At 27.9% G+C, this 17,046-nt stretch overlaps 3 protein-coding genes across 3 annotated transcripts in view; 2 read left to right on the top strand and 1 right to left on the bottom strand.

The window, feature by feature from the left end:
• The window catches only part of LOC111634676, a 19,751-nt gene extending 12,738 nt beyond the window's left edge, over window positions 1-7,013 (top strand). Inside the window, exons 6-10 of the mRNA XM_023379512.1 lie at window positions 58-141; window positions 215-352; window positions 3,442-3,558; window positions 4,211-4,455; window positions 6,992-7,013. Of these exons, the coding sequence (XP_023235280.1) occupies window positions 58-141; window positions 215-352; window positions 3,442-3,558; window positions 4,211-4,455; window positions 6,992-7,013 (606 nt within the window). The remainder of the gene's footprint in view (window positions 1-57; window positions 142-214; window positions 353-3,441; window positions 3,559-4,210; window positions 4,456-6,991) is intronic.
• A 967-nt stretch (window positions 7,014-7,980) lies between these two features.
• On the bottom strand, window positions 7,981-9,762 carry LOC111634677. The gene has a single exon (XM_023379513.1). The coding sequence runs from the start codon at window positions 9,760-9,762 to the stop codon at window positions 7,981-7,983; it is 1,782 nt and encodes a 593-aa protein (XP_023235281.1).
• A 1,117-nt stretch (window positions 9,763-10,879) lies between these two features.
• Window positions 10,880-17,046, top strand: part of LOC111634678 — a 61,586-nt gene continuing 55,419 nt past the window's right edge. The window contains exons 1-5 of the mRNA XM_023379514.1: window positions 10,880-10,939; window positions 11,769-12,017; window positions 12,223-12,304; window positions 12,385-12,654; window positions 15,255-15,537. Coding sequence (XP_023235282.1) covers window positions 10,880-10,939; window positions 11,769-12,017; window positions 12,223-12,304; window positions 12,385-12,654; window positions 15,255-15,537 — 944 coding nt within the window. The remainder of the gene's footprint in view (window positions 10,940-11,768; window positions 12,018-12,222; window positions 12,305-12,384; window positions 12,655-15,254; window positions 15,538-17,046) is intronic.

Below are 17,046 nucleotides of genomic sequence, written 5' to 3' on the forward strand. Positions count from 1 at the left end.
TTATATAATTTTATAATAATTTTAATAACATTTTATTAAATTTTTATTTAATATTAGGCCATATGTAAACATACAAAAATGAAATTATGCTGGTTGACACTTGGAACTGCTATTTATAAATATAGTCAAGAACATTCTGAAGTAATATGATTTTATTCTTAATATTTATAACTTGGTAATGAGAGTTTCTTAAATAAAATTTTGCTATTTTTAGATTCCTCAACCAGTTACAGAAGCTGTAGCACATTTGTCATCATATATTAGCACTGACTGTATTATTGATGATATAACATTTCCTTCAGAATATACTACAACTGATGATAAAATTGAATATCTTCTTACAATTATAAAGGTACGTAATAAAAGTAATTGATTTTTAAAATTTTTTGGTATTTACTATGAATATATTGCATGATCCTGTTTTTGTCATTTTGATTTGCATTATTCTTGAATTATGTCATTGGAAAGACAATAGCAGGTATAGAATAAAGGAAGTAGAGAAACTAGAATTGTTAATACGGTATATAAAAAATTTGTACAGATGATTGAAAACTGGGGTCCATTCTTTTAATTTTAGATCCTTAAAATTTTTTCTTTAATTTCCAAGTTTTAATAACACTATTTATAATCTTTATTTTTCAAATTAATTATTAGTTAAAGATGAATATTCTCTTCTGTTAATTGATCAATTTATTGGTTAAAATAAAAATAGTACAATTGAAACATTTGTCACATCAATTATTAATTTTAATAATTATATATATTGAGACCACAAAATGTTTGCCTGATATAAAAACATATAATCATAAACAAAAGATGGCATAATTTGTCAAATTTAATGAATCTTTGCTTATTAATAGACACACATCTAAGATGTCAAAGCTATATTAAAGAACAGCATGAATTAACAGTACAACATTGTCAATGTTTTCTGGCTAGATTTTCAAATTTTATTCAATTTGATCTCAAAATTGGAGATTCCATTTCAAAACAATTCAGGTGATACTGTATGGAACTGGTGTTGTAAAATTTGACAATCAAAGCTTATTACATTATGTTGCATTACATTACATTACATTGATCGTTATTATGCTACATTGCGTTTATAAAACAAACAAAGATACTTCATGGTTTCAAAACATGGAAGAAAAACCAAAGCTATTAGAGCATATTTATTAGGACTTGCTTTTATTTTGTGGAATGATATGAATTTTATTATCTAGAGAGCTCTGATGTTTTGGACTATCTTCTGATCAGTAATATTTCTTATGAATAAATATTTACAGTTTCAAGATGTGTTTTGTCATTTTATATATGATGACAAATTACACACAAATTACCTGTAATAAAATGGCATAATATTCACAATGCAACAGTAAATGTTATACAGAAACATTCTTGTAAAATAAGTTTGAACTTAACAGGAAATGTTTGGATCATCTTGTAGATTTTAATATATTGCATTATTTTATGAAATTTTTATACAGATAAACATTTTCTTGATTTTTTCTTTTCTTTATATGATAGAGTAGTGTAAACATGTGTATCTAAATTGAAATTTTTTATATATTATTTGATTGAGAATTTATATATTATTGTGAAATTATCAATTTCTTGCATATTACAATTGTTATGTGCAATTTATCATAAAGAGACTGATAGTCTAGTATTTTATTTCTATTGTAAAATATATTATTTTAACAAAATAAAGTAGATTATTGGTATTATAGAGTATATAATGTGTTTGTAATTTGCACAAATTACAAACACATTATATACTCTATAATACCAATAATCTACTTCATTTTAGAAATAATAATCTACTTCGTTTCAGAAATAATTGTTGGTGTTTGGGCTATACATTGTCAATTTATTTATTTATTATTTTTTGGATAGTTTTGATTGGCAGCACTGCTGGGACAATGAGAGGGTATTTAAGGTGTGTGGACTGGCAACTCGCTCTCTCTCTCTCTCTCTCTCGCTTGGACTCTATGGTTGGTGCTCTGGTCTCCTTCATGTTGCTCAGGAATTTACACATTTCTTTTATGAATGTGTCGTGTTCTCAGGAACTGTTCATTGTGTTAAATTGCTAAGGTAATTTCGGAGCTAAATCCATTCGCATCGAGGAAATTACCTGCTTGGTACATTAGATTTAGTGTTTAGGTTAATGAATTGTTGGTGAATAATATTGCCTGACGAGTATTACAGAGATCCATGTGTTGAATTGTTGAAAGGACTTTTGTGTTAACTACCACATGTAGCCTAATTGTGCAATTTGTAAATATATTCTGTATATATGTTTTGTATATAAACTTAGTTTTATGTGATATTTCGTTGTCTTCCATTGTTTGTGATAATCACACTTCTACATACCCACAATCATCCTCTTATGGATCTTTGTGAATCCCACAAGTTCATAATCATTTATTTTACATTGCCATAATGATTGAGACAACTAATTTACATTTTAGTTTATTAAGTGCACTTATTTTACAATATATTGGATTATGAAAATTTTGAATTAAAGATCACTTATTATACAGATATCCCTTGTACAACATGGTTTTACTCTAACATGGTTTGAAAATTGGGGATATCCCCATACAACACGATTTTTGTTTTTCTCTAACACAATTTTGGAAATTCTCCATACAAAACTTCACAACTTTCAAGTGTAAACTTTGTTATTTGATATATTTTTTTATTCAAGTAAGCATGCATATTGTCTCAAATTTGCCCATGGAGTTTAGAATATTGAAATTTTCAAATTATTTTGTGCTTTTCCTCAGGTTTGTTTTAATGAAAACTGATAGTGCAATTTGTTTTCTTCCTTGTCCTGACTTTCCTATCAACTAGGTGACATTGTTACTTTCAGACTTTAGCTCTTAAGACTGTCACTGTATTTTCTTTTTATAGATTAATCTTTGTATTTAGTAAAATTTATTTAAACGTTTTTAGGTAAGTGTTATTAAATTTTTTTTAACCATATTTTTATTTTATCATCCATAAACATTTTTTATGATAAAAATAAAAATTATGAAAATGTTGCTGATACTTCTGATCAAGATCAACAAAAAAAGTTGAGGTGATGAAAATATTATGTAAAATGAAAATGCCCTCATTTAACTAAAATTAATATTAATGTGTAATACAGTGTTTTTAATTGTGATTGTTAATTAATTATTTATTGAAAATAAATTATTGATTGCTTTAATAAACATATTTCTCTTAGTAACGTAGATAAAGAATAGTATACTTTTGCTAATTTCTGAAATCTAACCCTATGTTTTGTATTAGTTCTTTGTTTCGTATAACATGGATTTGCATAATATGACACTTTTCAGAATGTAACTACCAAACATATTATACTAGTAATACCTGTATTTGTTATTACAAATTTATAAATAGATAAAAAAATGTTTTCAATATCAAATTTTTCAGACAATTGGAAATATTGGTGATATTGCTAGACTTTCCCATAATGATATCATCAGGCAATTGTATTCATGTGCAATTTCTAAGGAGTCAACTACAGAAATTGCTGTTGCTGCTATAAAGGTAAACATTTTTAAGTATATAATAAAAAAAAATATTTTTTATTATTTTATATTTGTGTTAAAACATAAAAGCCTTTAAGCTTGAAAAGCATAAAAGTCTTCAATACCAAATTATTTTTACTTTTTATACTAATAATTTAAAAACTTATGAGTTTGCTATAATTTATAAAATTCATATAATGAACCTTATTCTTATTAACAATTTACTGATATTAAGTTAAAAATGCTTATCTCATTTAATAATAGTATTCTTTCTGGACTCTATTTAGAATTTCATATTTTATTTTCTCAAAAATATTGTTATTAAATTTTTTCCAAATAGTTTTTTGCTAAATTATAGATATTTTATAAGAAGGAAAATTCAGATTGTTATTTGTAGTATGTAACACAGATAAATAATAGATAATAATAGTTATCAGAAGAATACAAAACTTAAATAGTTAAATTTATTAAAGTTCTATTTTCCTCTTACATTTGCATTCATTATATTTTTTTTTGTTATATATAAATAATAAAATATATAAAATTTTAAATTTTTTTACTGTTATTGGTATTGTTAGGACTTGAATTTAGAAAATTATATTAATTTATTGTATTCTTAATAGCTGATTATTATGAATATTTAAATTTTATAAACACTTTTACATTCTTAGGCAATGTTTAAAATGAAGCCAACTAATTATATACATAAAAAACTTATTTATTTAATGAAAGATAATACACAATCAGTTGCAGTTAGACTTGCTGCATATGATATTTTAGTTCATCTATTCAGTGATGATGAATTAGCTCAGGACATAGCTATACTACTTAGAGAAGAGAAGAGCAGTCAAATTAAATGTTATATAGCATCAGATATTCAAAAATTGGAAGAAAACTATGGATCAAATAGGAGAAGGTTAGTTGTTACAGAAAAATACAATTTAAATTTAATATATTAAGTTTAGTATTTTTAAGTTTTTTACTATTATAATTTTAAAACTATTTAAAAATCATTATTAAATATGACCTATTGAGAATAATATCATTTTTATAGTTATATTATAATTGTACTTGGTTCACATTTATTTTAAGAAATATTAAAGAGAAATTATTATTTTAGTACAGTGGTACCTCGGTATACGTCTGCTTTAGAATATGTCCAATTTGGAATACGTCCTGTTTGGACAAAACAAATTTTGCTCGGTATACAACTTAATTTAATTCAATTATACACGCCATCTATGAACAAGTAGCACTATCGGTGTAGTAGGCCAGACTAAACGTTTGCAGGTGCCACGATTTATAACTTTGTTAAATTTCTTCTGATTTTAATTTGTAAGTAAAATTTAATTAGTTTTATTAATGATGAATTGCAAAAACGCAAATGAAAAGCAACAGAAAACTAAAAAATTGACTAGAATCACAATGGAACTGAAAAAAGAGATTGTTGAGAAATATGAAAGCGGTGTGCGTGTTGAGATTTAACTGTTGCATACCGTATTTTGAGAACGACGATATCGACAATCGTGAAAAATAAAGACATTATTAAATCTGCTAACATTGCAAAAGGGGTTAAATCAATTTCTAAACAGAGATCAAGAATATTAGATCATGTGAGAAATTGCTTTTGCTTTGGATAACTGAAAAACAGTGTGCTGGCGACAGCATATCAGAACTGACATTAAAAATCACTTGAAATGTGCGAAACATAAGGCAAACCTAGTAGCAACAGAAGCAATTATTTGAGAGAAAGTTAAAAAGATACATGCTGATCTCATGAAGAATCAACCAGGAACTAGCCAGGATAGCAAGGTATTTAAAGCCAGCCATTTTTTTTTTTACATGAGAATGGATTAATCGTTTTTACATTACTTCTTATGGGAAAGGTTGGTTTGGTATACGTCCTATTCGGTATAAGTCCAAACATCAGGAATGGATTAAGGTCGTATACCGAGGTTCCACTATATTTATTTATGTAACATGTGAATCACATTTCATGAAGTATGTTGAACAGATGTGTGAAATGAAAATGGATATAAACATATTTAAATTTCCAAACATTACTATTAATGATTAATCTACTAAATCCAAAAAAACTACAATGATATTTGATTAATTAATTAAAGTGTATTAGTTTTAAAACTAGTAAACTTAAAAATATGTTTAATTGGAGCTCAATGACTTACATTAAGTATCATTTTCTAAAATACTTTCAGGCAATCAATCCATTATCAGGAGAAACTACACTACTGTTTCTTCTTCTGACGGATTTGTTTGCCTGAAAGTATTTTAGAAAATGATACTTAATGAGCTCCAATTAAGCAAATTTTAAACTTTGTGATTCTTTATATCACTGAAGCTAAATAAATATTATAACTTTACTGCATATGATAATTTCTATAAACAAATTTTAAATATTCTAAAAAAGTCTGTAAATATATTAGTTGCTTAGTGACTTGAATTACTGAGCAACTAATTTATCTATAGACCTCAACAACAATGACATATTCACTGTTTAATTTCTTGAACATATAATAAATTTGTCAATTTGATCTGAACTGATCAAAATTGCCCATATTTCAAATTGCTCATATTTCAGAAAAATAAAAGCTAATATTTTGCGTGTTGTATTTAAATTTAAATGGTATGTTCTCTTATTGACCTCTGTTAAGCAAATATAAAGTACAATATTTTCTTCATAGTTAAAGAATGTTACAGATAAGTTTTTTAAATTTAATGAAATAAATTATTTCTTAAGTTGTCTTATTATGTTAATATTTTCAGTTTGCAAAATTTATATTTCATTTGGGAATGTCATTTGCAATAATGATAATCCCAAATGATTGGTTTATTTTGTTATAGTTATAAATGCAGATATACATTTTATGATGATTATAATATATTTTTTTATGAGAGGCATATTTTTTCCCTACCATATAGGAATTGATACTTTTGTATATGTAATTTGAAATTACATGAAAAAACTTATCAAATCACAAGATAAAATTTAATGAGTGGATTTTGTAAAACCTTCATAATATACAAAAATTATGATAAATTAATCAAAACGTTTTTTTACTGATTTATAGTAAATTTTAACTTTCTATATCAAATATACATAGAACTTTTATAAATTAACTTAAATATAAATAAAGTTTTAACTATTTATCTTTATTAATTCATAATTTATTGAATTAATTTATAGATTATTAAGTAATATGATATATTTTAGCAAGATTGGTATTTTAATGATTGATGTATTGTATATTATGCCACTTATTAATTATAAAGTCACATTGAATTTTTCATTATATTGAAAAGAATTTAATGAATTTCTGGTGGATGGACATAGAAAATAGTTTTCCTACATATGTTTTTCTTTACTAACAGTTTTTCATGTGAATTCAAAATCCTAAATTTATCAGAATAGAATGTAAATATCAATTTTGTAGATGTACTAAATTAAAATTGTAAAATCATGTTAACAAGTTTAAGTGTAAACTTTAAAATAAAATAGTACCTTGTTTTTAAAACAGTTTCAAATCACTTAACCTATTGATTATAAATTAAACACAAAAATTATTTAGTTATTATGATGGCATCACAATGCTGAGCTGCAAATTTTAACTTAAAAAATCTACTTTAGGAATGAATCAAAATAGAAATTATTTAAATTTTTAAAATGTAAGATCATGTAAGTATTGTACACCTTAGTGGGTCAAATGATATAGTATTGATCTCAGTTATTGTAAGGATCAGTTTTATACCAAATTTAATGCTCTGTGTAGTAGGATAAAAATTTTGATTGGAAATTACCTCACTTTTGGTTCAGACTGGAACCAAGTCAGGTGATTTTCGTATCCCATTTCAATTTTCATCTGTCTACTTTGTTCTCAAGATTAATGATGGATGGGCAGACAGCAGACAGATAACAGTGGGAATGTATAGGTTTGTAATTTGAAAAATGTGGCCCAAATATAAAAACTAATTTAGCCTAAAATTTTTAAGTTAAACATACAATTAAATTCTACTAGACTTTTCCAGGCTGTTGTAAGACAAATAATTTTGCAATAAATTAATTTATAAATTATTACAAATAATAGTATACTTGCTTACTGGAGAATAAAATCAATAAAAATAAAAACCATTTAACTATCCAGCAAAATTCTTTAATAACTTAAAAACGTTTTCAAACGCATTAAGCGTTCATCTTCAGTTAATTCTATAAATTCGAAATGTGAAATTTGAAAAATTACGCAACGGGAATTCCAATTAACGGTTATGTAAAAAAATAAAAAATAAAAATGTAACGTGTTACAAACGAAAGTGCTATATATAAATTTTCGTGTACTTAATAAACAATAATAATAATAACAAATAAACAAATAAATAAAATATCTATCATCGATCATCCTAAGCCTGATTAAGCCTTTTATATAGATTATGCCAATTCGTCGCAAAAAGATTTCCAAGCGGACGAAAGCCCGTCGGCATCTCTATAGTTGATACACTGTGCTGTCTTCTGTGCCCTGTGGATTTCCAGCTTTTCGAGATGTTTTATCGCGTGTTTAGATGTAGTGGCTTTTATTATAGAGGCCTGGTCCCAGAAAACAGTAATGCCTTGTTGTTTAGCATAAGTGGCAAGGATCGTGCTGTCAATTGTTTTGTTCACTGAAAGCTTATGTTCATGGATTCTTTTTTTCAAATTCCTCAATGTTGCGCCTATATATACTAAGTTAGAGTTGAACCTGCTGTCTCTTAGCGGTATCGAGTATATTCCTGTTAAGGAGTTGCTTTCATAATCCCCCTTGTCATTCCTTAACATTTTGTATATAGTGGGATTACGCCGATAAACTATCTGTAAGTTCTTACTTTTGGTAATCTTCTTAATAATCGGTTTAAGGAAGGGTATATAATCGAGGACCATTTTTTCTTTTTGGTGGTTTTGCTTTTGCCTCCTTGCAAGATTATTATCTTTCTTAATGAGAGCCTCTATTCTTCTTCTCCCGTAGCCATGCTGCATGGCAGTTCTTCGTATATATTGTATCTCCTTAACAGTATCGCAAACATTTGTGCAATGGGTGTGCGCTCTCCTTATCCAAGATCGAAATACCGCCATTTTAATATGCTCCGGATCCACTGAATTCTTAGGAATAATGATGGGTATAGATGTCGGTTTACGATAAATATTGGTTCGGATTTCCCCTTTCATGCATGTTATCGTCAGATCTAAGAAATTAACGCTACTGCTCCCTTGTTGCTCCAATTCCAAGGTTAAACCATACGGGTTACTGTTTATCCGATCTACAAAATGCTTGATGTTGCGATTATCCTTCCACAATATAAATACATCATCAACATATCTCGCATATATCAATATATCTTGTTGTAAGGAAGGGATGATACTGTTTTCTAGATTACGAAGCACTAATTCGCATAGGACCGACGACATGGGGCTACCCATCGGTACTCCCCGCCCTTGTAGATAAGTATTATTTTCGAATTCAAAAAAAGATGTGTGACAAATCAAGTCTGCCAATTCCAAAATCTGCTTGTGGTATTTGGTAGCGTTAATAACATTAGCGAATAGAAAATCCCTCAGAGCACAAAAGCATGGAGGCAGTTTGATTGATGGGTATAACGCCTTATAATCTAACACTGTCATCCATTCCTCATTCATGAGAGCAACATTTTCCAGTTTCCGGATCAAGTCCACCGAGTTTTTTATCGAAAAAGGCGAAACTTGCATTTTTCCTTGTATAAATTTAACAAGTTGTTTTTCTATTCTGAAAGTTGGAGCATTACATTTTTCTACCACAGGCCGTAACTGCGATCCAGGTTTGTGTGTTTTTCCGAAGGCAAAAATTCTTGGTGTCCTAGGCGCTTGTAAAGTAGCAGACCTCATACCCAGATAATTGGCCAAAGGAGTTAGGGTAAATTTTCTCACTCTTTGCTGTAAGGATTCCAGGTAATTACTCGGGGCAGGAAGACATTCGGTGCTGTCGATGTAGTCATGCAGTTTTTGTCTATACGAACTCCGTTTGATGAGTACAACACCTTTTGATTTATCCGCCTTTATGAGAACAATGTCGTTTTTTTGGAGCCATTCTTTCGTTTCTTTAATGTGCCTTTGGAAAAGTAAAGCAGTTTTATTAGAATATCTCTCCTTCTCGGCATATAATCTTGTTTTCCATCTGCAATAATCTTGCGCAGTTAAATTCATATCCTTTATGAGCGTCTCAACGTTCGATATTAGGCTTTCTGGACGCAACGGTGGTATCGGTGCAAAGGAAGGGCCGTATTCCAAGGCGTTTATCAAGCATTGGGGAGGAATGATGTTGTCCCAAGCTGTTAAAAATGCTTCTCATTTCACCCGTGGTTTAACATTTTGGCACCTAAACAGCCATTTTAGCTTTTTAATGTATGTGCGTTTTAACCTCTTTTCCAAAGAATGTTCCAACGCGATCACTCTACTGTTAACTTCTTCTAGCATAACTTGCTCCTCTTCATACAGATTATTTTCTAACTTTATGATACCACGCAGTATTCCGTAAAATGCGTTTGAAAACATTTTTAAGTTATTAAAGAATTTTGCTGGATAGTTAAATGGTTTTTATTTTTATTACAAATAATATAAATATCTACTTGCTGGAATTTCACTCTGTTGATGTTTGCTACTTGAAATTGTTAATTCAATTAAAAATTTATTTAAATTGCAATACTATTATGTTATATTTTAATATACTTTCAGCCAAATTTGTTAAAATTAATAATACATTAATTAATTTATAACTTTGGTATAGCTCAGAAAAATTCAATGCCAATTGATTAATAAATCCAAAAGTTATTGAAAGAAAACAACAACAAAAGAGTTAATAGAGTTATTTTGAAAATGTCTGTTTGATCCATTATCACACTTAAAAAATGATTTAATGTACAGTACTTTGCAACACAAAAAAAGCAGGGTTACACAAAATTAGGGTTTTCTCAAGTACCAAGCCTGAACTTAACAGGAAAGCAAAATACAATGATTGAAAAATGACACTTATATTAGCAAAAATCCACAATAATATTTATTAGGTTTTACAATAAAAAAAAAATATATATATATATACATATTACTGTAAAACAACAATGATTATAAACAAGAAGCTAGTAATAAATATATATATTTCAATTATTCAAAAACTAGTCAAGATCAATTATGTACAAGCAAAAATACAAACAATCAATAAAAGAAGTTTTTTTTAGCTTGGGACATATGATTAATTAAATTTCTATCAATATCAAATAAAAAGCAAAGAATACACCTCTTAAGAGTTAATCGCTTTATCAAAAGAATGCCAGACAATTTGGTTAAAGGAAAGTCACTTTGGGAGCTATACCACACCATTGAACAGGTGTGTCAGCTTTTATCTGCTTACAAGTGTAATTTCACACTATATTATTTACATATTTGATTGCTATGGGGTCAGTCACTTATGTAAATAAATATTCATTGATCTTAATTTTGAATTTAGTATATCTTGGGAGTTTCCATCCTTAAAACAAAAATGTCTCTGAAAAGAAAACAATAATTAAAAATAAAATAATGATTGGACTCTAACTCCTTACAATAATGTTAAACTTTTTTGTTCAGATGTTTTCCTCTGAAGTCTGAATAATCCACTTCTTTTTTAAATTTTTAGAAAAACGGTCGAAATATGGATATATCTATAGTATGACATATATTTCAATCTATATTTAAGTATAAAGAACAATTTAGTAGTACAAATAGTAGTGTATATCTCAGTATTTATTTATTTATTTAAAATTTTGTTCTTATTGAAATTTTTTAGAGGGAGAGAGAGTATATTTGTATTTACATTTTGTGTTTGTTAATATTAATTTTGAAAGTATCAATTTTGCTTGCTTCTATGTAATTTCATTGTTAAAACATATTTGTTATTCATTTTTATCACTAATATAATTAAATTCCAAGTTAAGAAGCAGAATTAATTTTTAATAAAGTTTAGATTCTTCATAAATTGTTTTTATGCAACAGTCTTTATTTTTTCATTATATTTTTTTTTGTTATATATAAATAATAAAATATATAAAATTTTTAAATTTTTTTACTGTTATTGGTATTGTTAGGACTTGAATTTAGAAAATTATATTAATTTATTGTATTCTTAATAGCTGATTATTATGAATATTTAAATTTTATAAACACTTTTACATTCTTAGGCAATGTTTAAAATGAAGCCAACTAATTATATACATAAAAAACTTATTTATTTAATGAAAGATAATACACAATCAGTTGCAGTTAGACTTGCTGCATATGATATTTTAGTTCATCTATTCAGTGATGATGAATTAGCTCAGGACATAGCTATACTACTTAGAGAAGAGAAGAGCAGTCAAATTAAATGTTATATAGCATCAGATATTCAAAAATTGGAAGAAAACTATGGATCAAATAGGAGAAGGTTAGTTGTTACAGAAAAATACAATTTAAATTTAATATATTAAGTTTAGTATTTTTAAGTTTTTTACTATTATAATTTTAAAACTATTTAAAAATCATTATTAAATATGACCTATTGAGAATAATATCATTTTTATAGTTATATTATAATTGTACTTGGTTCACATTTATTTTAAGAAATATTAAAGAGAAATTATTATTTTAGTACAGTGGTACCTCGGTATACGTCTGNTTATATCACTGAAGCTAAATAAATATTATAACTTATTTGAATATGGAATATCACTCAAAAGTAAGTTAATATTAAATTATATATTACTTTTGATTAAAATATGAAGTATTTAGTTTTAAAACTTTTCTATTTTGCAATAGATTGGGAAGAATTTGGAATTTGGTTAAGGAGACAGCTTGCTGATATAGATATAAATTATGCACGCTGGTTGGTAAACAATTTTGTTGAAATTGTCCAGAAATTAGGCATAAAAGGACTTATTCCTATAGTATCTAGTTATGGGAGTGAGAGATTATCTTTTGTGTATCCTGACCAAAAAGTTGCAGAAAATTTAAGGAAATTGGTCATACAATTTCTTGAAGTGAATGCAAAACAAAAACCATCATTAGAAATATATTTCAAGATGTTTGGTGAGTAAACTTAAAATGTCATTTATGTGTTATGTTTCTTTGTAATAAATATTGTATTGTAAAATATTAAAAAAAATATAAAGTTTATAATTGTCTAATTATAATAAATACATATATAGCTGTTCACTAATTCAGATATCATAAGAGAAAGTTAAAATCCAAAAAAATCACTATTCATACTTGTGTATTACACTTGACAAATGAGAGAATTTTTCAGTAGGGAGAGAGATAGAATGTTTTCATGTTATATTTCAATAAAGCATTTTTGCTTTTTTATTTCAATTGCTACTAAACAACAAATTAATATATAGACATTGTTACATACCTAAATAGAATCATCTGATTATTGCAAAACTTGACATATGATTATATCTTGGATAGAAATGTAAATGATTACAATTGTGGTTTGATTGTACACCAGGTATTACCACCAGAATGCCTTTAAATTTTTATTCCAGTAAGCATACTGGAATAGCAACTTTTGGCTATAAAAAGCTTGAAAGGGTTACCATGTTCAGAATTTTCTGTGTTCCTGTTGTTTGGAGGTTTTTGAACACAACATCTAGCTGTGCAAAACAAACAAATACATTATGCACAACTGATGGGGTTTGAAAAAGGCTGCATTATTGGGCTGAGAAAAATAGGATGATTGTTTTTCTGAATTGCTCACCATCTGTGCTGTGTCCTGTCAGAGTTGATTTTTATGTATATTGGAAAGGATTGGCCAATTACAATGAGTAAGAATAATTTCTCATTGTCAGATTTGAATAGCTATAAAAATACATGTATCTATTGTGTACAGTACCCATTTCTATTCCTAATTTTTATAGTATGGTATAAAAATAAAAAATATATTGGGAGGGGAAAATTTACCAATACAAAGAATTGGGGGATTTGTCCTACCTGTCCCTTATAGATTAATGCCCATACTGTGCCAAAAACTTATATATGAAACTCAAACTGATAAATTTTAAAGTTTAGAATGTCAAAATTTCAAAACCAATAAAATATTGACTTTTATTGACAATGTTGAATATCAATATTTGTTGACAGTGATAAATAACAGTAATTTACTAATAGATAATAGCTCAGTTAATGACATGTGTATCAAATGCACCTTTTGCTCTTTGTGTTAGAATAGTTTTTCTGTATTTAATTGCATTTGTAATGACTATATATGCATGTAACAGCAATAGAGAAAATTGTTTACAGTTTATCAGCTGTGTAACTGAAGATCTAAACACAATTTTGAAACTGTTGAGAGAGCTGCAAAACCCTCAGAATGTATATAATCTCCTGACAGATGGAGAAATTATTATGTAGAAAAAAAAATTGTCGGTATTGAAAGAAAATCATTTACTTGTTAGTCTTACTTTCTTTGACAGCTGAATGACTGAGTGGTTAAATCATATTTCTACTACTCTTGGGACTTGGATTGAATTCAAATGGGCAAAAAGCCCGGAAACTTTTATTGGTGATCTATCTTAGACATGTCAAGACTTGTGTAAGTTGCCAGCTGACACCATTTTGTAATAAAATATAAAACAATCTGTCCCTCACCACTTGGACATCCCTATTTGGGCCATTGTAAACATTTAAAGTTAAATTTTCCTCAATTTTTTAAGACAAAAAAACATGTGCAACAAATATATGTACTATGTATTGTGAATCTTGCAATTGATTGGCTTTAATGAGAGCAAAGGCAACCAAATTTTGAATTTGTTGGAGATCTGGGGTGATAGGTGCAGTCACCCCAGATCTTCAACAAATGAGTCTGGTGATTGCACAGAACAATCATAAAGGCATTGATGACAACACAGAATGGTAAATCTGTCATTCTGTGTTCTCTAGCAGCTTTAGTGCTCAGGTGGAAAGATTCAAAAATAAAAAAGCCATACTTTTTCATTTCAATTTCGATTTAGGAATTATATGATTTCTGAAATAAATACAATTAATTAAAACTATGGCAAAAAGTAACAGTATAAAAATAATTGACTAAAAATAATTGCAATTTTGTGTTATAATTTATGTTATTTTTCACTATTTTAAATGTAATGAAAATAATTTGATGCCATTAAGATAATATATTGCTAATTTTTTTTTATTTTCTCAATTACTAAAATGATTAATGTAAAATCCCTTGAAATTATAAAATTATTTTTAACATCAAATGATTATCATTCAAAATATTTTAAATGAAATCAAAGATATAAATAATTGATCAATATTTTTATTGAATATTTTTTAAATTTATTATATGATAAATGAAAATTACAATTCTCATGGACTTTATATTCAATATAATATATTTTTTTACTTTTATTAATAATATTTGATAATAAACTGATTATTTTATATAATTTTCCAGTACTAAAACATCGTTGATAGTTGACAATTATAATATTAGCATCAATATTCAGTATATCCCTAATAATAACTATAAGATTTTTTCTAATGTTATTGTGAATAAATAATACTGTCTACATTACTTTAGATTAGATTAGATACTTTACATTAGATATTTTTATATTTATATAAAAATTATGTTTTCTTTTAAAATTATTATAAAAGTTTATTATCAATTCATTTTATTTTTTAAGGTAATGAACTGGGTTTCGTTTCACTTAACAGTATATTCTCCTATTTTGCCAAGCAGTATCAATGGATGGCTAATCAAGATATTGTGCAATCCTTGCATAAGGGTATAACATATAACATTACACGTCCTTTAAGATTAATTGAAGCTTATCATTTAGTACCAACAATGATGGGATTACCACTCAATTGGACAACTAACTGCACTTATATTATATCTCCTCGTGTAAAAATTGATGCCAATGTTAGTCCAGGAGAACGAACTGAAAATTTTCACATTCTGTATAGGTAAGTAATTTTACATATAAAATTCTCCATATGCTATAGAGATTTAATAAAGCACCAACAACTGCCATATGACATCAGGCTATATAATGGCTATAATAATAATAAATTACTAATAAATTTTATCCTAGAGGGAGACATTAGATGCCATTTCATATTAAATTTAATAATTATAATTAAATTAAATAATTTTAGATTAAACTGAGAGAAAAGAATTGACCCGGAGTGGGACACAAACCTGCTACTGCTTACCATGTGGATGCATTGCCAATTATGCTACCTGGATTTCTGGTTTGATCTACTCTTCCAGTATATATAACAGGCCAGATGGCCGAGTGGTTAAGGTGGCAGCCTATTGCTCTGGGAGACCCAGGATCAAATCTGAATGGGTCATAAACTTCCCAGAATTTTTTGGGGGTGGTCTGTCAGGATATGTCAGGTCCTGTCCCTCATCACCCAGCCGCCCTATTGTGGGTCTGGCTGAACCCATAATAGGCTTGCTAAAAAAGGCTCTAGGGCAGAAAGAGTTAAAAAAAAAAAGTATATATAACAACGTTATATATAACAATTTAATATAACATAATACAATAGAATCCTGCTAGTCTGAACTAATTGGGACTGAGCACTGTTTGGATTAGCCAAATAATTGAAATAATGCAGAAGCAAGCAATAAAAGAGAGAATGATGACAAACCCGGTACTGCGGACCAACTTGTGCCACATTCAGATGCGGCACTAGCCCTTGACTTTATGCTACTTGGAACAACATCCCAGTGCTTCACCTGCAGACTGCATGTTTATGAGGCGGTGGCAAAACATAGCACCTTCTAATCGACTTTCATCATTACATCAAAAGAAACTAACAGACTGTTATTTCTGAAAAATGATTTTTGTTTCTGTTTTTGTGTGTAAGTACTGTATAGATCTGCTGTTTTAATAGGCCATGTCAAACACTGATTTATTAATTTTGTACAGTATTAATACAGTACTAAAATAAAATACAACTTTTTTCTTTTTCTGTGGGATTCTAAATGTTTTTGAACCATTAATACCATTTAAATTTAACTGCAAAAAAAAAATATGTATATTTTGCAAGTTAAAAAATTTTTTCTCTGTTGACTGAAACATGTTTGGATTAGGCAGACATTTGGATTAGTGGTATTCAGACTAGCGGGACTCTACTTGACTTGAAAGTAAAGTTGAGATAGCTGTCCTAGTTGGACTTAGCCATGTGAAAAGGGAAGGTTATAGAGGGATGAGTGAGGGGTAGAGTGGGGAATGGGAGGTAATGGGATAGGGATAGAAGAGGGGAAAAAGAGGTAGAAAGTGGAGGTAGAGTTTGGGATCACAATCCTGATTAGCATTGCACTTACAAAAGAAAACAGTAATTGGTGCAAACAACTTACAGATTGCCTTTCCGGCTAGACATACGGGACTCTACTGTATTGTTATATATACTGGAAGAGGAAATTGGAGTGGAGATCAGGGTAGCATAATTGGCAATGCATCTGCA

The sequence above is a fragment of the Centruroides sculpturatus genome, unplaced genomic scaffold, assembly GCF_000671375.1.
Source record: "Centruroides sculpturatus isolate CEXI.00-Female unplaced genomic scaffold, Cexi_2.0 scaffold930, whole genome shotgun sequence".
In the NCBI taxonomy this organism is placed as follows: Eukaryota; Metazoa; Arthropoda; class Arachnida; order Scorpiones; family Buthidae; genus Centruroides; species Centruroides sculpturatus.

What these genes read in the sequence shown, in the direction of transcription:
- LOC111634677 (XM_023379513.1), bottom strand. Translation starts at nt 9,762, where the DNA reads ATGAATTTAACTGCGCAAGATTATTGCAGATGGAAAACAAGATTATAT.